Here is a 22,154-nt window from a genome sequence, read left to right as displayed (position 1 = left end):
TCTGAATATACCATGGAGTTTGCTGCACTCTAGTGGCAGATCTGCAAATTTTGTGCTTTGCCTCTTATCTTCTATGGCACATACAACCAACCCTGTCAGTTTGAAGAGGAAAACCTGATTATCTCCCCTTGGTGATTTCTGTGACACTCAGGCCTGAACCTATACATAATATCAGGAGGTTACATGAAAGCAGACCTACATTATACTTCAGACAACATCCAAATGTAAGATGTTTTTTAAGACAAAACGCAAAAGCAGCAGGGGGGTGTTTGTAGAGAAAATGTGAAAGATGGGAAGGGGTTTAACCTACAATGTTGTTTTAAACCATAACCTACCGTTTGTCATGTGCAACCTGCCCCCCCCATCCCAGGTATTTCTTGAGATTCCAATCATATAATGTCCGCTTTCAGAGTCTGGTTAAGGGGAAGAGGCTGAAAAAACTTCCAATGAATGGCACAAACACCACCTGGTTTGCTCTTATCATCCTTGAACACAAAACTTTCAACCTCTGTCCTTCCAATCCTTGCCTAAAGTCTAAGCTCTTAATTTTGTTTTGTTCCCCACAACCTCAGAATATGGAGGGAGATCCAACGGCCAGGCCTGTGTCTTCCCTTTCGTTTTCAAGAACCGGGCATTCTACACCTGCACTAATGAAGATGATGAAAGTGGGAAGTTCTGGTGTTGCACAAGAGGCAGCTGTGACAAAAATGAAGCATGGAGCTACTGTGCTGACACCAGTAGGAAAATTTTTGGGGCTTTGATTTGAAAGCTGTAGTTGTGCTGGCCAGGAAATGCAGCTGGCAGAGCAAGCAGAGGGAGAAGATGGTTTCATGAGATGCTGTAAACAGAAACTGGGATGAAGGACTGTGCAGTGCAGAAAAGGTGCCTTGTGGAAATTTGGGAGTGAGCATATGCTGGTGGCAGAGCACATGCCTAATGTGCCACGTTCTCCAGTAAAAGGATCTTAGAGTCCATGGCTTCACATGGGCTCAGTGAGTCAGTAGTCTGAGTCAGTATATGGCAGATCCATCTGTTCATACAGGATGAACTAACATGCCCCATATTCATGGCCAATAGAAAATGAACAAGGGAAATAGAGGGGTTGACCACAGACCCCCAATTTCTCCTCTCTCCTAGGGCTAGCCATTCCATTTGGCCAGGAGTGGAGAACCTTTTTGGTGGGTCAAGCCTTATCTGCAAGCCAGCTTTGATAGTTGAGTTGGACCAGTGCCTTTTTGGGGTAAAAAATGAGGTGCTGGTACTCATAGCTTGATAAAAGTGTATGGGTGCCAGCACAAAATTGCTGTCATGGCACCAAAAAAAGAAAGAAAAGAAAGAGGTGCTGGTACTTTGTACCAGTGAGTACTGTCCTGAGCAGGACAACCCATCTCAGGTGATTGACAGGTGGCTTGCCCCACCCACCTTCAAAAGTCCATTGTGCAGCACTTTCCAACCACCCTACAGCCAGCTGCAGCACAAGGAGTTTTGCTGCTCTAACAGCACTAAGCAGTTTCTATTGAAACTGTTGCTATAACGGATGCATTCCTGTCTGTTTCAGCAGAGGTTTCAATGGAAACTGCTTGGTGCTATTGGAGCAAAGTGTACTTCTCCTGTCTGTCATCTGCTCCTAAAAGGGAACTTTCCCAGGTGGTGGGCAGGGGCAGAGTCCCTGGCTCCAGCAAAGGAAGAACCAGGAGTTTACTTTAAGCTCCAGATTGCTTCTTGCTAGTCATGTCAGTACCTGTCCCACACCTGATGTCATATGTGGGCATGTTTTAGGAGAAAGGGCCAGAGGCTCCCCACCCCTGCATTAGGCAATGGAGACAACTCGCTCATGTGGCAGGGGCAGAAATCCAGCAGAGGCCCACAGCTTGCTTCTGCTGGTTACCCTGCTGCTTCCCACCCAGTGAGGCATTTGGGATAGGATGGCCGTGAAAGTGCCTGCGCAACCATCATTGTTTGCTGCTGTGGTTAATAATGTCTAAAATTAGTAGGGAAAACAGGTTGAACGTTATTGTAACTTTAAGTTTCCTCTTCCCTGCTTTAGGCATCATTAGGTGCTGCATCCAACTATGGCCGAGGTGCAAGTGCTTTCCTGGCCACCATGACAAGAGTGCCTCACTCTGAGAGAAGGAACTCCCCTGGGTCCTTCTTAGGGTCCTTCTTAGAGGCTGCTTTCACACTGCCCTTAGTTCCATTATTCTGTTGATTTCTTACCTGGTAATTTGCCCATTATATTTGATCTTTCACTTAACGTACAAGCTCATTCTGGAATTGTAGTGGAATGTAGTACACATTTAGCGCTAATCTTCATGATAAATAATACCAGAAATAATCCGTTTGCAAGCTTGGGTACCTGGAAAATCGCAGGACTGTTTTGCTAGCTGCAGCCACTCATGTGACAGGCATCCCAGCATGCAGTGCATTCCTGCCCTTTAGGCACATTTTTTTTTGTCTGATTAAAATTGTACCAGTATTCTGTTGTAGGTGCAGGTAGCAGCAGCATTTCCCACACACACCCCTGTGTCTATACAACTTAAAGAATATATATGTCAGATGCTAAAAGGAGAGGGGTTGCATGGCAATGGGATGAGATCTTAGACCTCCTACACATTGGGGAACTACAATGCACATTTGCATAATAAGCTCCATTTCTGAAAGCAGCCAGAGAGTTCTGCACTTGAAACAAGAACAACGAAAAGTAAAACAGGAAGCTGAGGAGGAAAGGGAGGTGCTACCCCAGTAATGAAGTAGGGGTGCAGTGGCAGTGAGGGAGGGTAAATAAGTGGGAGCAATAGCGGTGGCAGGTGCGGTAACGCAGATTCTTGCCCTGACCCTGCCATTTCCCATAGGTCAGTTGGAACAGCTCATAGAACGAAATTCACCATAAAGTTAAGGAAGGCACCGCGTCTATAGAGCAAAATACATCATGTGCAAAACTGGGAATGGTATTCCTATTAGTGTTGTTGTTAAAAATAGTAGTAGTTGTAGGAGCAGGCACAGATAAACTACTATGGAAGGGGAAGAAACCAAACCTCACCTCCTGAGAACTAGTTTTTAGTTAAGTTGTAAGTGTGGGTCTGGGCTGTACCATTTCAGAATGCAGGTGGGGGGCTCTCATGCTCAAATACCCTTGCAGTACAAAGGGGTTCCTTCCACATAGAAAACTTAATGGTATTCCTTGACACACTAGTTTTCCATGTGTAGTTGTTTTTTAAATAATAATAATAGAGAAACATTTAATTATGTGCTTCTTCAACTGCAATTGCTGGTTCCTAGACAATCTGGGTGAAAACTGTTCCAGAATCTTCCCATTCACTAACCCTTATCCCCACCTCTGACCATCTCTAATGTCTCTCTCTCTCTCCCTGTGCCTCTCTGCCCCCCGCCTCCTGTTCATCACCTCCCTCCAGGACTAAATGCCAACCCTACGGGGCCATGTGTCTTCCCTTTCACCTACAAAGGCAAATCTTATTCATCTTGTACAACAGACGGTGCATCCAATGGAAAGCTCTGGTGCTCTCTTACCAGCCACTATGATGCAAACCCCAAATGGACATACTGTGATCCCTCAGGTAGGGACGAATAGAGGAGAGGAAGGGGCTACAATACTTTTTAGAGGGCTGTTCCTGGATGGCTTGGAGCTATATGTTTGTGGAGATGAGGAGGATGTGCTAGGATGATTCAGTGTGATGGATGAAAAACATGTCATTTCATGGCCATTCAGAATGGCAGATTGATTCCAGGAAGGTTAAATAGGTTAACATACTTCAAGCTCACTATTTCCCCAGCTAGTCTCAAAATCCAGGAATCACTTTAAGAAATGTCATTGTATAAGCAATGCTTTTGGTTTGGGGGATTTCAGCTCCTTGTACTTCACTCTGATTTTTCTATACTTTTCGTCACAGTTGCAAGTATAGTTGGAAAATTTGTGTGTCTCACTCGAGTGTGACTATAATGTGTCATGTTCATGGGGCAGAATCTCATGCATACACATACTTGTGTGAATTAATATATTGGAAAAATCATATATGCACAGAGCGTATGTGCAGGCTATGTTTTGGTAATGCTTTTTAATACATGTCATTTGGTATCTACCTGTAAAGCTGGCTCTTATGAACATGAATCTTACAACAGAAATATATATTCACACATGGATTTTCACTTACCACTCCTCTTACTACAGAGTTTCCACCAATCTCTCTTAAGATAGCATGTGAGTGCCATTTATCTCTACCCTGTTTCCTCCGTAGAACCCTTCCCCTGCACCTTCCCCTTCATTTTCAAAAAGAAATCCTACTCTGCATGTACCAAGGCTGGAGCTGGTGATAACACCCTGTGGTGCGGCACGACTAATGACTATGACAGGGACAGTAAATGGAAGGCTTGTTCTCTTCAAGGTAGGTTATCTGGTGGTGGCAAGAATCTCATTGGAAACTTCCTACCTGGCTTATAGCTACGGCTGGAAGAAGGCAGTGATTTCTATTCCAACCTGTCTTTGTCACAATCTGAGCTGTTTCCATTTTGCTGCAGTTTGGTTTCCACCAAATACTTATCCATTACTTAATGTAATTTACATAGGTTATGAATTCAACATAATTAATGATGTAACTATTTCCACACCATTCATTTCTAAGTAAACATCAACACAATGTAAAAATAAAGTAATTAATTACATAACGGCTGCGGCCTTTTAAACAACCAAGAATGTTGTGATCGAATACCTGTCATATCACCTGCATTGATTTCTGTTCCAGACCTAGAATGAACAAGCAAACAGTGGCAATTTCCAGTTCTGTTTCTGATGGAATTCTCTGATATCCTTTTGCAAATTACATGGAACTTATTTTTTAATTATTATTATCTTTAAAGCCCTGTCTTCTTAAGACCAGGATACCAGAAGGCCCACCAATTATTATCAACGCCACCAATTATGCCGCCCGACAAGATCGGCCACACAGGGCCTTCTCTCAATCCCGCCAACAAAAACAGCCAGATTGGCGGGTACTAGAGAGAGGGCATTCTCAGTGGCGGCCCCCACTCTTTGGAACTCCCTCCCACAAGATCTCCGGCACGCCTCTTCCCTAAATGTGTTTCGGAAAGCCTTAAAGACCTGGCTCTTTCAGCAGGCCTTCGGGGTATCTGGGGAGGGTTAATTGTTATAATTGTAATGCCTCCTGCCCAGTTTTAATATTGTTGCTGCAGATGTATTGTTTTTATATTGTATTATTGTATTTTATCAATTGTATTTTAACAATTTTGTAAGTCGCCTAGAGTGGCCATCGGCCAGATAGGCGACGAAGAAATTAAATTTATTATTATTATTATTATTACCTCTTCCAATTTGCAAGAGGTGGAGGTATTACTCAGGATGAACACCACCGGTATTGTCCTTATATCTGAATATGGAGTTTTCCACTTCTGCTCTTATTCTAAAAGTTGCAGGAGGTCTATCCTCTTAATTTTGTGCTCTCTGAATCTTTAGAATATGAAGGGAACTCCAATGGCCACCACTGTGTCTTCCCCTTTACTTACAAGAACCGGACGTTCTACACCTGCACCAATGAAGATGATGTGCATGCGAGGTTCTGGTGTGCAGCAACTGGGGACCATGATAAGGACAAGAAGTGGAGCTTCTGTGCTGACACCAGTAGGAAAATTGTGGGAGCTTTGATTAAAGTTGTGATTGGGTTGGCGGGGCAATATTTGGTAAAATGAAGAGAGTGACAAAGTAGTTTGATGAGAAGCTGTAAACAGAAACTGGGATGAAGGATTGTGCAGTGCAGAAAAAGTGCCATGCAAACAGTTGGAGGAACATACCATGATGGTAGAGCACATGCCTTAAATGCCTAATGTGCCAAGTTCAGTCCTTGACATTTCCAATTAAAAGATTTTAGGTAACAGAGACTGAAAAAAAAGATTTTATGTAGCAGAGATTGAAACAAAAAGCATGGAGAGCTATGGCTACTCAAGAGTAGTACATTCTGGTCTGAATGAACCAATGGTGTGAATCAGCATATGGTAGATCCATCACTTCATAGGAAATTAAAATACACACACCATATTCAAGTGTGATAGAAAAAATATATTAATATAATGGAAATAGAGGGGTTAACTGTGGACCCCTCAGTTTCTATCCTCTTCTGTAGGTCAGCCCAAAGAGAACAAAGCATAGCATGCACTATATAGAGTGTCCAATGGAAACGTGTTTCTGGAGAGCAAAATACTTCCAGAACAGCAGTAATAACATGATTATAATGAATAGCAACAAGAATAAACCACTGTGGCAGAGGAACAAACCCCATCTGTTGAGGATTAGCTCTTGTTGATGTTCCAAACCTGTTTCTGGGTGGTACCACTGCAGAATGCTGATTGGGGGCTCCCACAATAGAATACCCTTCCATGGGAAGGAATTCCCTCCACAAAGAAAACCAGATGACATCCTGTGACATGCTAGTTTTCTGTGACTATTTTTATATGGAAGAACATTTAATCAGGTAAATCTCCACTTGCAATTGCTTCATCTTAACACACCTGGATTAATAACTATTCCTGAGTCCTTGATAGAGGTTGGGGAGAAATTTGATTCAGTTCTCATTTCAAGGTAAATCTATCAAATTCACACTTTCTGGAATAACATGAGAACCAAAATTCAGCTCTCCTTCAAAATTTGGACTTACCCAAATTTTGTGATGCAGTTCTCCAAGCAAATATTTACAAAAATGCATATATTAGGTAAACGTGTGCATAAAAATGAATATATTAGTGGAAATGGCATACAAAAATGTAATATATTGGGAGAAACTGCTTGCAAAAATGTGTGTATTAGTCAAAACTGCATGAAAATGTTTATTAGGATAAACTTTCACTAAAATGCTGAAGAGGTTTCAGGAAGCATTTTTTTTTAGAAAATCTAGAAGTTATTGCAGAAATGAGAGAAAATGATTTTGAGATTGGAAAAAAATGAGAAACTGAGAGAACAAAAATTGACAGATTCTTCAATTCCTGATCTTTTGTTTATGATTTCTATACAAATCTCATCTCCCTGTTCTGGCAGTTGCTAATGCCTTACAACAACAGAGGCAGATTTCATGCTTGTCTAAGAATCTTAAGTTCAGCAACAAGAACCAGACATGAAGATATAAAATGTCGGCTCAGGTGGCATAGGCAAATTATCTACTCTACACCATGAATCATTCATATATCAGGATGACCTGCATACACAGGGATAAATCTACATCTAAATTACAACAGATGAACCTAATATGAAACTCTAAAACTGCCCTGCAATTAATACCCATATTTTACACGTGAGAAAGATTGATGCTCTGTGAGAAAAATGTTTAGAACAAGCCAGACTTGGCAGTGGATTTGTACTTTTTTACTTGCTGTTCTAAAACTAATGGGAATTAGAAACCTTTGCTGATCTACTAGAAATCATCCAAAGATCTACCATTAGATCTCAATCTATCTTATAGGCATCCTTAAAGACAGGAGCAGATTGTATAGTTTGTCTGAAGTTTAGTTGTTATTAGAGACCTGATCTTGGAAGCTCTCTTCTCATGTGAGATTTCTTTCTTTTCTCTCTCTCTCTCTTCCTCTCTCGCTCTACTTCCCACTCTCTGTTCATCGCCTCCATCAAGGACTAAATGCCAACCCTACAGGGCCATGTGTCTTCCCTTTCATCTACAAAGGCAAATCCTACTCATCTTGTACAACAGATGGAGCATCCAACGGGAAGCTCTGGTGTTCTCTAACCAGAAACTATGATGCAAACCCCAAATGGACATACTGTGATCCCTCAGGTAGGGGAAAAACAGAGGATGGGAAAGGTTGGACAACTTTTTGGAGGACTATTAGTGGGTGATTTGGAGGTATATATATATATATATGCAGGGGAAATGGGAAGCTGAGTTAGGGTGGTTGAGTGTTAAAAAACACATCTATAATACTAACCCTCAACTTGCCATGCCATATTTAACAAATTTATCCCTACCGAAACATCACAAGGCATTCACAATGGCAAGATTCAACTGCCTACCATCTGCAATACTAGAAGGCAGATTTAATAAAATACCTTACTCCGATAGAAAGTGCCCTTGTGATGAGGGGGTGGTAGAGACATTAACCCACATACTTTTCTATTGCCCATACTATTGTGAACCTAGGCACCAGTTAATTACACCTTTAATCACTCACCTACCGGGAAGAAGCGAAGATTTCTACGCAAATTACTTACTTGCGGACAACTCACCATACATAACCGAAATGGTTGCCAAATTTTGTGCCATTACTATAAACTTAAGGAAATTATGAACTTCAGAAAACTAATATCGTCTGACAAGCTTTTAATATTTTAATATTTTATCTTTTGTTCTTAGAGATATTTTTTGTATTTATTTGTGTTTTGGTCAATGACCGCAATAAAGATTGACTGACTGACTGACTTTGGTGTGGCTATCTTTGTGTGATGGTGGTATAAAATATCTGTAGTTTGGTTGTGTTGCTTTTAATCTTTTAGGAGCATGAATCTTAGAAGAGCAGAACAAATTTGCATATGTATTTTTAGTTCTAACTAATCTTACCACCCAGTTTCTAGCAATCCCTCTTAATGCAGCTTTCTAATTCCTTCTCTCTTTGTCTTTTGTTTCCTCTTTAGAATCCCTCCCCTGTATCTTTCCCTTCATTTACAAGGGGAAATCCTACTCTGAATGTACCAAAGAAGGAGCTGAAGATAATATACTGTGGTGCGCCACAACTGATAATTATGACAGGGACAGTAAATGGAAGGCCTGTTCCCTTCAAGGTAAGAGAGCTGATGGTTCAAGGTTCTACACCACACCTGTGTAGGATATGGAGGATGGGCTAATTGCTGCCCCCTGCCAATGTACTTGAAGCTTTCTTGGAGAATTCTAAATGCCATTTTTTTCAGTCCATGTATGAAAGCGTCTAAGTCAGATGAGGGAAAACCTCAGGCCCAGAGGACAAATGTTGCCTTCCAGACCTGTCTATCTGGCCCGCAATCTCTCTTCTGTTTTTGACAAACCTTGATATTGATCTAACATTGTTCCCCACATCTGCAGAGTATGAGGGGAACTCCAAAGGCAATCCCTGTGTCTTCCCCTTCATCTATGGAGGCCAAACATTCTACACCTGCACTAATGGGAGCTCAGAGGATGGCAGATTTTGGTGTGCCACGACAGCAAACTTTGACAGGGACAAAAAGTGGAGCTATTGTGCTGATACAAGTAAGCTGGGACTGCGGCATTAGCAATCAGCAGGTTTGTCAAAGGAGGGCTCATTTTAGGCAAATCTGATTTAGAAAGTTCTGTATTAAGTAGTATAAACATAAATGAAGAGAGAGGTCTGTGTAATGCCGAAATGGAAGTGTGCCACAGGATTGTGTAATATATTGTTCCCAACTCAGAATAAGAGAAAAATGACCTTGGAACCATCTTGAAACACCAAGTCAACACACCATCCTTAGTGCTGGTCATTGATCATCCATGCAATTGAGGATATGGGGGCACAGAACAAGATCATAAAAAACATCGAGACAAATGAGATTATTCTTGATTCCAGTGTGAGCCACCAATTACTTACCAAGTAAACAGAAACAAGACACTCTGTGATAGTACTCTAGTTTTCATGAAAAAGTACTATAAAACTGGCTGGAAAAACCATAGCTCTGGAGAGAGATTGAAAACTCTCCCTATTATGACATCAGTGGCTACTGCTTACCTGGTTACTGGTAGAGAGGCTACAGATATGGAGCTTGGCTTTCATTGACCTTCCTCTTTCAACAAGCCTTTTAAGTTGAGACTTTATCCCAGTCTGCATCTGTATTGGAATTGCTTTTTAATATGTTTTTAAACCTTTTTTAAAAAAACAATATGTTTTTAACCTTTTTTTAAAAAGATGTCTTGAAAGCTTTTTTAAAAAAATGTTTTTAAAGATGTTTTGTTTTAATGTATTTTAAAGTCTGTTTTTATGATGTTTTAAAGTGTTTTAGTGCTTTTGTTTGCTGCCCTGGGCTCCTGCTGAAAGGAAGGGCGGGGTATAAATCAAATAATAATAATAATAATAATTGTCTCCCATGACATTTTTGAGAGATCTTCTGGCAGGCCCAAAATCTTGGTCTTCAAAACTGAGAAACCTTCTGCTGTTTGGAAGTGGGAGATAAGGTCTTTGTTTTTCCAGGTATTGGTACTGAGTTGGACTCTCGTAATTCTTTCCTTTATCTTTTTTCTATCTGTGTATTTTTGAGTTTTTGCGATGTTACAAAGACAATACACAATTTTCCAAATCCCACCCCATTCCCTCTGTACCAGGTATGGAGAACCTTTGGCTCTCCAGACATTGCTGAAATACAACTCCCATCATCCTAGATCCGTTTCAATCCGGTTTCAGGCCCGGTTTTGGCACCGAAACAGCCTTGGTCGCCCTGTATGATGACCTGTGTCGGGAGAGGGACAGGGGGAGTGTGACTCTGTTGATTCTCCTTGATCTCTCAGCGGCGTTTGATACCATCGACCATGGTATCCTTCTGAGGAGACTCGCGGAGTTGGGTGTCGGGGGCACTGCTTGGCAGTGGTTCCGCTCCTACTTCGCAGATCGTCACCAGAAGGTAGTGCTTGGGGAACATCACTCGACACCATGGACTCTCCATTGCGGAGTCCCTCAGGGGTCGGTTTTGTCCCCCATGCTTTTCAACATCTACATGCAGCCGCTGGGTGCAGTCATCAGGAGTTTTGGAGTGCGTTGCCATCAGTATGCTGATGACATGCAGCTCTATTTCTCCTTTTCATCTTCTTCAGGTGAGTCTGTTGATGTGCTGAACCGTTGCCTGACCGCGATAATGGACTGGATGAGAGCTAATAAACTGAGACTCAATCCAGACAAGACCGAGACATTGTTGGTGAATGCCTTCCCTGCTCAGATGGTGGATGTTAACCCTGTTCTGGATGGGGTTACACTCCCCCTGAAGGAACAGGTACGTAGTTTGGGGGTTCTTCTCGACTCTTCCCTGTCTCTCGAGGCCCAAGTGGCCTTGGTGGCATGGAATGCGTTTTATCATCTTCGTCTGGTAGCCCAACTACGCCCCTATCTGGACAGGGACGACCTCGCCTCCGTTGTTCACGCTCTGGTACCTTCAAGATTGGATTACTGTAATGCGCTCTACGTAGAGCTGCCCCTGAAGACAATTCGGAAGCTTCAGCTGGTGCAGAACGCAGCTGCCAGACTACTGACGAGGACCAGTCGGTCTTCGCATATAACACCTGTCTTGGCACGTCTGCACTGGCTTCCTATTTGCTTCCGGGTGAGATTCAAGGTGCTGGTTCTTACCTATAAAGCCTTACACGGCGTGGGACCTCAATACCTTGTGGAACACCTCTCTCGATACGAACCTACCCGTTCACTTCGTTCAGAATCTAAGGCCCTCCTCCGGGTACCAACCCATCGGGAAGCCCGGAGGGTGGTTATTAGATCTAGGGCCTTTTCTGTGGTGGCCCCTGAGTTGTGGAACAGCCTCCCCAAAGAGGTACGCCTGGCGCCTACACTTTTATCTTTTCGGCGCCAGGTAAAGACCTTTTTATGCTCCCAGGCATTTTAATTTTAATTTTCTTAACCATTTTAATCTTTTAATCCGTATTTTTAATTTTTGTCGTATTGTGTTTTTGTAGTTTTTTGTTTGTTTGTTTGTATATGTTTTTATGATTTTTATTATGATATATTGTATTTTATCTTGTTTGTTCACCGCCCTGAGAGCTATTCTGCTAAGGGCGGTATATAAATTGAAATAATAAATAATAATATAAATAAATATCCCTGTCTATTGCCTATGCTTGCTGGGGCTGATGGAAGTTGTAGTTCAGCAACATCTGGAAGGCCAAAGGTTCTCCACACCTGTGCTAGAGCCTTTTCCATTGTCCACATTATACTTATTATTCTATATTGACTACCTAGACCATACACTCTCTCATACAAATGTTGACAAGAGCAATAAAGTAAAAAGAAAAAAACATAAAAAAGGAAAAAAATGGATGGCTTTAAAAGTGCCATCCCTTTTAAAGGTAGCATACTGCTATGTGACTAGTAGCCACAGGTAGCTTTATCCTCCATGAATTTGTCTCATCCTCTTTTAAAGCCATCCAAGTTGGTGGCCATCACTACATTTTGTGACAGCAAATTTTATAGCTTAATTATGCACTGGGTGAAGTACTTCCTCTTGAGCTTTCTGAAATTCCCACCATTCAGCTTCACTGAATGGCTGTGGGTCTTAGCATTATGAGAGAAGGGGAAAGACTTCTTTCTATTTTCCCTACACTGTGCATAATTTTACACACTTCAGTTATGACCCCCCTCCTTACCTTTTTTCCTAAGCCCCAAATGTTTCTAAGTCCTAAATGTTGTAACCTTTCCTTCAGCCCATAATAGCATTTTGATTTCTCTCTTCTGCACTGTTTTCTGCTCAAGAATCTCCATGCTGGGGGCACTTAGGAAATATCCTCATCTCTGCATCCTTGGAGACCACATGAATATGTAACAGAGGTTGAGTGATGCTGAGTGGAAAACATGGGCAAGCATCCAGCAAGAAGAGATTGTTGGAAATGAGTGTAATGCTTATGGAAACTGTACTGTTTGGTGTGTTTTGTTTCCCTTGTTGCAAAGAGAATCGCAGTGGGCATGGTGGCTAGTAGATGGCATAGGAAAGGCCTAGTACCTCTGGATTGTGGGGAGAGGGAAGGAATTTGAAGGAATGGTCATCTTCAGTTTTGGACACTCTTCTTCTCTCAAGAGAAAGATTGCTGCAATGCCTGTAGCTCGCCACAATGTCTGTAGCTTCTCTAGAGGTAGCTGGATGAACAGACCAATGATGTCATAATCTTGACTGCCACCCTTCTTTTCAGTCTCTCCAGTTTCCTGCCAAGGTCAAGGGATATTTTCATGAAAGCTGTGATGGCTACAGTGCTGGTTCTTCTTCCTCTACATATCAAGTATTTAGTTAATGACATTATGCAGCTGACAATGAATTCTGAGTTTTAGAAACTATCTCCATTCAATGAACTGCAGGAATGGAAAGGAGGAACAACAAAAAAACCACTCACCACATGTCCCAAATGTTCTTGGGTTGGCAGTCCATGAGTTGGAAGTCCACCCACACTTCTGTTTCCAGTTGTGGCTGCTTTTGATGTCTTAACACAGGGTAGACAGAATATGAAGGGATACAGGTTTTCAAAATGCCAGAGAACACCTTACAGTATTAGGGAATCATTGCTGTCATAAGAGTTGTCCACCTTACAAACTTCCTCTTTCCTTACTCTCTCCCAGGACTAAATGCCAACCCTACGGGGCCGTGTATTTTCCCTTTTATCTATAAAGGCCAATCTTACTCATCTTGTACAACAGATGATACATCCTCTGAGAAACTCTGGTGTTCTCTCACCAGCAACTATGATGTGGATCCCAAATGGACATATTGTAATCTTCAGGTAAGGAAAACTAGAGAGAGAAAGTGCATGCAAAGCTTGTTGTGCTCTGCGGTGTGTAGATTAGAGCAGGTGTTTGGGAGGATGGACAGCTTCTTGTGGGAATTCTCCCAGAGATGTGGTAGAATCAGGCTGACTGAACAGTTGCTCACTTTGTTGCATTATCTTGCATTTCCCACCATATTACCTCACTCTGTTTTTTTAATGGTATATTCCAGAGATGTGCACTGATCACAAGATTTGGTTCAGATTCTGATTTGGTGCTTCAAACAGCAGACTGCTTTGGAGACTGCTGGATTTGCCTTGAGGCCTGAATCCATGTAAGACCTCCATTGAGGCCTAAAGGAGCGGGGGGGGGGAATAGGGGAGCACCCATAGAGCTGTGTTTCTCCCCCTTAGGCTTTTTGGGAAAAATTGCCTTCTTTCTAATTTGTGACATGACAAACAATGACAACCTCCATTTAAAGAATGACAGCTTCTTTTAAGAACAGGAGCAATTTAGAAACAGGAGCCTCTGAAAAATTCAGTGAATAAGGCAGGGCGAGTGCACAACAAAAGTCTCATCTGGAAGAGCCCCATAGTCTGCTCACTCAAGGTCTTCCCTGACTGAGGATGGATTTTTCATGATCACAATCACCCTATAATTACTTAAGTGATCTTAAAACAAAACAGCCTATATATTAACATGACCCTTGAAGAGTTATATATCCACTAATAGGCAAAAACCCTGTGGTTTAAGATCGTACCTATAACCCACAGATATTTCTATCAAACTTTAAAAAGCAGGGAAATTGGGCAGCTATAGTGAATGCACCAGGGGAGCAGGAGACCTCACTTCCTCTCTGAGCTATTGGACTGCCCTACAAATTTGTCAAAATGCAAAGACAATTTGGGTTCATCTTTCACAGTCCAATCCACTTCCTGTATAGCTTGGAAGACATTTTTTTAACTTTTAAACTGCAGAAGATGAAGGTCAGTGTATGGGACAGGGTCAGTAACAGGATTACAGGTACTCTGTGATCATGGCTGATTTTTAATGAATTTCAACAGATTATGAGAACTCTGAGAAAAAAAGGGCTCTTTAGTCTTTGAACTCATGATTCTTTCTGACTGTTTTGTTTATTGCCATGAAAATTTGCAGAGTCTTCAAGGGCAGCCCAACGTAGAGCGCATTGCAGTAGTCCAGTCTAGAAGTTACCAGAGCATGAACAACTGAGGCGAGGTCGTCACTGTCCAGATAGGGACGTAGCTGGGCTACCAGGCAAAGATGGTAGAAAGCATTCCGTGCCACCGAGGCCACCTGGGCCTCAAGTGACAAGGAAGGATCAAAAAGAACCCCCAAGCTACGCACCTGTTCCTTCAAGGGGAGTGTAACCCCATCAAGAACAGGATGAACATCCTCCATCTGGGCAGAGAAGGCACTCACCAACAGCGTCTCGGTCTTGTCTGGATTGAGCTTCAGTCTGTTAGCTCCCATCCAGTCCATTATTGCAGCCAGACAGCAGTTTAGCACATTAACAGCTTCACCTGAAGAGGATGAAAAGGAGAAATAGAGCTGCGTGTCATCAGCGTACTGATGGCAACGCACCCCAACATTCCTGATGACCGCAACCAGCGGCTTCATGTAGATGTTGAAAAGCATGGGGGACAGTACCGATCCCTGCGGGACTCCACAATGGAGAGTCCAGGGCATCGAGCAATGTTCCCCAAGCACTACCTTCTGGTGGCGACCCACCAAGTAGGAGCGGAGCCACTGCCAAGCAGTACCCCCAACTCCCAACTCCGTGAGTCTTCCCGGAAGGATACCATGGTCGATGGTATCAAAAGCAGCTGAGAGATCAAGGAGAATCAACAGAGTCACACTCCCCCTGTCCCTCTCCCGACAAAGGTCATCATACAGGGTGACCAAGGCTGTTTCGGTGCCAAAACCGGGCCTGAAACCGGATTGAAATGGATCAAGATAATCAGTGTCATCCAAGAGCCCCTGGAGCTGGCCGGCAACCACCCGTTCTAGCACCTTGCCTGGGAACGGAACATTCACCACAGGTCTATAGTTGTTCAGGTTATCTGGGTCCAAAGAGGGTTTCTTCAGGAGCGGTCTCACAACTGCCTCTTTCAGGCAGTCAGGGACCACTCCCTCTCTCAGAGAGGCGTTTATTATCTCCTTGGCCCAGCCAGCGGTTCTGGTCCTGCCAGCTTTCACCAGCCAAGAGGGGCTTATGCCTTTCCTTTCCCTGACTTGGCCCTCACATCCTTTCCACCACTGAGGAGGGGGATTGGGTAGCACCCTGTGCCTCTCCCCTCCAAATGCCCCACCTAGAAATGTGGCTCCCCCACCTAATGAGGAAGGCTGGCTACAGAGTTGCCTTCATTACTTATTGTACTTGTAAATAATGCTTTATTGCAAAGTCTACAGACCATCGCAAACACACAGAATACAGGAATGGACACATAAGAAAAACAATTAGCAATTATAAATTAGCAATTATAAATACTCAGGAGCCCGTCCCAGTTATTATGCGGACTGAAAAATGTTAAAACTGTTTTTCCTTTTGATAGAAGTGGAAGAAACGTGCAAGCACAGTGACTCCTCCAGAGAGAATAAATCCTACTAAATTACAGACATAGAGCCATGAGTCTTTGTGCTGGGCACTTGTAAAATTTGCTTTATTTTAAAAGTGAATGTATATAACTTTTTTTTTTTACAGAATTGGATGAAATTTGTAGGCATGGTAGATACCTTGAGAGGCTGAACTTTGACAAATTTTGAAAGGGTAGTTGCAGTGCTTTTCTTACAAGGGCAGTGAGTTAAACTTACCTAGTGTTTTGAGGGCAATTGCAGACATGAAAAAGGTCGAGGTGTTTTGGTGCTAAGTATCTTTTAAATTTATTTGGGAGTGGGAAGAACTAAAAGGGACTTGCTACCTTCCCTCTAGTTTTGTGGGCAAACATTCTATTATTAGCGTGGCATGCATCATAGAGATGCCCCAGGAAAGAAACCTGCAAATATTCAGAAAAAATGTGACAGGGGTTTCAAAGTGATATATGATATATGAAGGAGGAACCCCCCCCACTTTCAGACTTACATTCTGCTCAATTAGCCCCCAAAGTCACAGAAGCTAAGTGCAAAATGCATTTGACAAGAATGGTTATGTGGTGTTTGATAGAGAGGTAGAAGGATGTGAATATCCAGCATTTTCTAAGCAAGCACCACTAGGAGAACGAGCCCAAAATGAACAAGAACAAAGTGATACATCACCCTCCCTTTGCCAAACCACTGTGACCAGAGACTGCTGGTAAAACATTCATTCTGATCATGGATGTAGTTGTCTGGGCCTCAGGGGGGTCTTAGACTCCTTATTTTTTTGGGAGCAGGTTTCCAGCAGGGTCTCTATGTCTCTAGTATCCTATGAGCCAATCATCGTAAAAGTGGAGTGTGTTAGCCACGGAGAAGAGTCTTCCAACATGCTTCCTTATCCTTTCTTGCTGATTGGACCCAAAGTGAAAGGAGGTGAGCCAGCCACTAAGAAGATTATTTTCAGTCGCTAATACTCTCCCCTTTCATGCTGATTGGCTGCTAAGGGCATCTGTTGTTGTGGGAGGAGGCATTAACAAGGATCTCATTCTCAACCCAGCAGCAAAAAAAGGGGAGAAGGGGTGTGGCTGTGGCTATCATGAAGGGACCCTGCACTTCTGAATTTGCCACTACACTCCTGCTTCTGAGTAAAATTTAAACCTGTCATTCACAAAGGAGCATTCTCTCTTGTCTGCTCTAGCATCTTCCTTTTGTGGCTAGCTTGAGTAGAAATGTTTCACTTTTTTACAGACAGTCTGCTACCTTTCAAAAACCTAATCTCCAAAAGTACTCTAAAACACCTTGGAGGCAATTCAGAGAGCTTTGGCAAGATCCTGCTTTAACTTGGGAAAGCCCTAAAGTTGCCCCTCTTAGCTTTTTGATTTGGGATTGCTCTATATCATTTGCACACCCCTTCTATGTTCTTTGCCTGAGTCCCCCAAGAGCACAGTGTTAGTCTGCAATAGCAAAAGTAATATGTAACACTTGAAAGACCAACAAATATAGGCTTAAGCTAACAGTGGAGGTGGCAGTTACATGTCTTCAAACCAGTGATGGCTGGTCTTCATTGGAACTGATAGGGTGGAAGGCAGAGAGCCCAACAGCAGGTGGAGCCAGAGCCAAAGCCAGGCAGAAATAACTAATTGCATCCTTATCCTGCCTGCTGAATTTTGCAATGGCAAAACGGAGACTAAGGAGGAGAAAGCTGACAGCCAGTGCCATTGGTTGCAAGTAAGAAGGGAGGCAGATGGGGGGGGCAGATTGAGATAGGTGGGGCAGTGCCCCACTTTTCCTAATGGACCAGCCTCCATTGCTTTAAAAAATACCACGTCTAAAGTGGAGGAGAGTATTACAATTTAAAGTGCCAAAGGGATGAACAGATGGAGTGATGGTGTTGAAGTTATCCGGCAACCTAACATTTCCCCTTCCTCCCCACAAACATTCCCCTCCTCAGCAAACTTTCACCCAGATGGGCTGACTTCCAGTACCAAAACCTGACTGAGAGAAAAAAGGACTTATGTGAAGAAGAGCAGCAATCAGGCAGAGGGTTTGGTACTTCCTATCCATGTACCTTTTGTGTTATAAATTAGGACACAGCCACAAACACCAATGCCAGTGTACACACAGTGTGCACCATTTTCTTATCCCCGTGTGATACCCACGTGTCATATCTGGAGTACAAATAAGCACCAGTTGTAAATAGAACCTGCTAATCTTGGTTGGCCATTTTTATACTTGCAGGGAAGTGGATGGACTTATTTATTTAAAGCATTTCTTATCCTCTTTTGATTGACAATGAAAACTTCATCTGAAGCACAGTATGGAACTTCCGTCTGATAATAACTGAAGCTTTGTATGGGGACACTTTCTTTTAAGATGTTAATAGTAGCTCTACTTGGTTATTCAAAAGCATGCACTGAAAAATATTAGAGGGAGAAGAGGGGAGTGCACATGTTTACTCTGCTCTGCCATTGTACACCCCACATCTCCTCCCCCAAATGTCTATGGATTGAAGGCATGATTGCAGCAGGGCAGCCTGTCAGAAGCATATAGACTGACCCCCCTCCCCCAAAACTGGAATCCTGAATGTCTAGAGTTCCAACATACAGGGACAGGCTATGCATGTTTGACAGGTTGTCCTGCTGCAAATATGCCCTCAACCCATGACCAGAATTAGGGAGGAGCCAATGTGGGACATTTCCTTGTTTTTGAACATGCAGGTTGGTCTTAGTGGTCAACCATGCTGTTGTCCTTATGGAGTCGTGCTTATCTGCAACGTAGGTAAGGGCAGCCCTCAACCCTTCTCATTGACTGGAGCCACCACCTTTGTGATTCGCCCTGTCTCTTGAGCTTGAGCAGGAGTAGTGAACCTCTTTTCATTCCAAAGGCCATATTCCCTTGTGAACAGCCATGCAGGGGCCATGTTCCAGTGGTGGATGGGGCCAGAGGGAAAATTGGATGGAGCAATGTATGTGCTTCTCATCTTTGTGCAGTAGACTACATTCCAGCCTCAAGAAAGTCCAAGGTTTCTACACACAGGCTGCTTTCACACATGGGGCTAATAGCGCTAGTTTAACAGATTAAAAAGGTAGCACTTTGTTCTGGATTTCAAAAATCCCTTTCACACTGCAGTACCTGTTATACCAGCATTTTGCGCAACAGTCTTTCACACACAGAGCAGAGTTTTTCTCCTCCCCCTTCATTCGGCCTCACGCGACACCGGATGAGCAGGTCTTCATCTACCTTTGGTTTGAGGCCTGTTCTTTCGGTGCCTGGGGGGTTTGAAAGAGGCGCGATTGCGATCACGATCAGCTGAGAGGCGTGGCAGTGCAGCAGCAGAGGCTCTGGTTGAGCACAAGGAGCAACAGCACAGGCTGAGCGAAGGCTGCATGCTGGGAGGGCTGTTGGTAAGGGTGGGAACGCACTGCATGCTGGGATGGCTGTAACATGAGCAGCGGCAGCTAACGCAAAACTCCCGGAATCTTCCGGGTTCCCAGCCTGCTATTGGAATTTTTCTGGTATCATTTATTGCGGAAATTAGTGCTAAACTTCCACTACATTCCACCAGAATTCCGGAGCTACCCGTTATGTCATGTGAAAGCTCAAATTTAATGCGCAAATTAACAGGAAATACATTGTCAGAATAACGGAATAAAGTGCAGTGTGAAAGCACCCACAGTCCCCCCCCTGCCATCTCTCCATACTCTATCCAGGGAAGGAAGAAGCATTATCACAATTGGAGGGCACATCCAGCTAGGCAACAGCATCAAAGGAGGGTGTGGGTCAGGGTCAGTGAGGGGTGTGGCCTGGGGAGAGTCCATTGGGCCAGATGGAGCAGCCTAAAGGCCACGTTTGGCCTCTAGTTTCCTCACCCCTGACCTAGCTGTAGGTTAATTTTCCACTGGGAGGGGGCAACTACCAGCTGCTTAACAGTCACCACTGAGTAAGTTCAGCCTGCTTCCTCCTTGTCTTTCCTCATTCAAAACATGTAGTGTGGAAGAGTAGTCCAGCATACAGAGAAAAATCCTTGCGCTGTCACAAGTACACAGTCAAACATTAGGTTCCAAATCAAAAAGCTTTATTAAGGTTAAGGATGAGGGAGAAATCGGATAGATAGCATTAAAATAAATAAAACAATCTTGAAGTAACTTAAACATACCTGCAAGGAGCAAGGATAGCCCATGATGTTCAACAGATGACAAATGGATCACCGCTTCTTAAGGAATAAGTTTCATTTTCTGTCTCTGTAGAATCAGGGAGTGGGTTGATAGGAGGAATAGGATCCTCCAATCAGGTGAGCCCTTGTGAGCTTGGCGGACAGTTTTGGACTTGGGATGTGGCATGTCCAACATGTACACAGAGGGGATGGGCCATTAACATTTTTCAACAACCCAGGTAGGTCTAAGAAAGAGGTGTGATGTTAAACAGAAACAATCTATTGGATGTACGTGTGGGAGCATCTCTAATCCTAAGGGAAAGTAATGTTTCAAACATTGTGGCACTTTATATAACACACTTTGCAGGTAAACATTGACTAATTAGTACCTCTCATCGTTAAATTGGGATTGCCTGTGGCAATGAAGAGCAGATAGCAAATATTTGACAGAAATATTTTCAGCATGTAACCATTTGCTTTTCTGCCAATTACAGCACCAAGAGTAAGATGAAAACTGCCCCTTGCTCTGGGACTGCAGAAGTCTGGAAGGTGCTCTCACCCAGTCCATCAGCCAAATGACTACGAGCTGTTGTTGTGTGGTTTATTCTTTTCCTGCTGATCAATAGAATATTGATTATTATTTTTAAATGGAGAAAGAATATAGTCTTTATAATGTTACAATGCAAATTGCTGTGATCTGGAAGAATAGACCCAAAAACGTTATAAAATCAAATGTGAAAAAGAATATACTGAACTATCAGTGGTTTTTACAGTGCCATAAAATCCAGATTAATTTTTAACCTTGAATAAGAATCTTGATAGCTGAAACTACCATTTACTTAGAAAAAGGACAGTTGATAATGTTGACGTGTGTGCGCTGTTGCGTGAAACAGCATACATTACGTTGGAGTTAAGTTGAGCAAGAAACTTCTTCAGAGCATTAGAGCATGTTAAGAGTCTTTATTAAGACATTACGGCCAAAGGCTTAAGAGTAAATACATGTAGAGTTTCTTCAGTCACCCCCCCTTCTGGTACATCTCTCTTCAAAGGTAAATACAGAAGAGAACCTCTCCATTCAGAGGCAATACACAGAAGACCAGCCTCACAGTTCAGAGGCAATATTCAGAAGACACAACTTACAGACTCTGTTAGAACTTTCCCAGTTGCTATCTCATGTTACCATGACAACCGCTGGCCTTGAATGTCTGCTCACTCTCAGGCCAAGAGATAACAGTTACTTCTCCAAACTTGCAGGCTTTATGGAAAACAACTAGAGACAGTAATGCCCATGGGTCACAGCCCAACATACCCCCTTTTTTTTCATTAAGACTGCAAATACTTTCCATTGCATCTATAACTTTTCCATTTCAGCAATAGAAAGGTAATACATTTCAATACATTGCATCATACAGATCCATATTACATTGCAGTACATTGCAGTACATTTCAGAACATCTCTGCACATGTAGCTAAAACTTTATTCAATCAAACTTTGGCTCATTCCAAGCCTTGTCACCAGTTTGCCAAATTTCTCCTCACACAAAGGCTTGGTCATTATGTCAGCCACCATGTTTTGTTTCTTGCTGCTCCAGTCAATGCATGTCCCGTGCCACATCACAACTATGCCAGAGGTTGACTTACGACTGCTCAGTTCCCCTGCATGATCTGCATCCACAAAACATTCAAGACCTCCTGTCTTTGCTCCTGACAAAATCAGACCCTTTGTCTCCGCGCCTTTCAGATTTATGTCAAGATCTGGTTTACATGTTTGCGCTTGTGTTTCTGGACACCAAACTCTGAAATATGCATTCTCTTGTGCTCTAGGTGCACGTTTGCCACGTCTCTTACCCTGTGGCTTGTAAACTCGGCTGCGATGCACTCTTTCAGGCATCAGCCTGACTGCATTACATGAATACTGTGGCTGTGTGCTTTT

General features: G+C 43.0%; 1 protein-coding gene across 1 annotated transcript in view; it reads left to right on the top strand.

The window, feature by feature from the left end:
• Positions 1–22,154, top strand: part of LOC133366596 (uncharacterized) — a 116,679-nt gene that overhangs the window by 47,754 nt on the left and 46,771 nt on the right. The window contains 7 exon segments of the mRNA XM_061589860.1: positions 573–737; positions 3,414–3,575; positions 4,254–4,400; positions 5,486–5,650; positions 7,644–7,805; positions 9,084–9,248; positions 13,333–13,482. Of these exon segments, the coding sequence (XP_061445844.1) occupies positions 573–737; positions 3,414–3,575; positions 4,254–4,400; positions 5,486–5,650; positions 7,644–7,805; positions 9,084–9,248; positions 13,333–13,482 (1,116 nt within the window).

The sequence above is a fragment of the Rhineura floridana genome, chromosome 11 (genome assembly GCF_030035675.1).
Source record: "Rhineura floridana isolate rRhiFlo1 chromosome 11, rRhiFlo1.hap2, whole genome shotgun sequence".
Lineage (NCBI taxonomy): Eukaryota > Metazoa > Chordata > Lepidosauria > Squamata > Rhineuridae > Rhineura > Rhineura floridana.
Note: the sequence above shows the minus strand (reverse complement) of the source record. Positions and strands in the feature narration are given on the sequence as shown.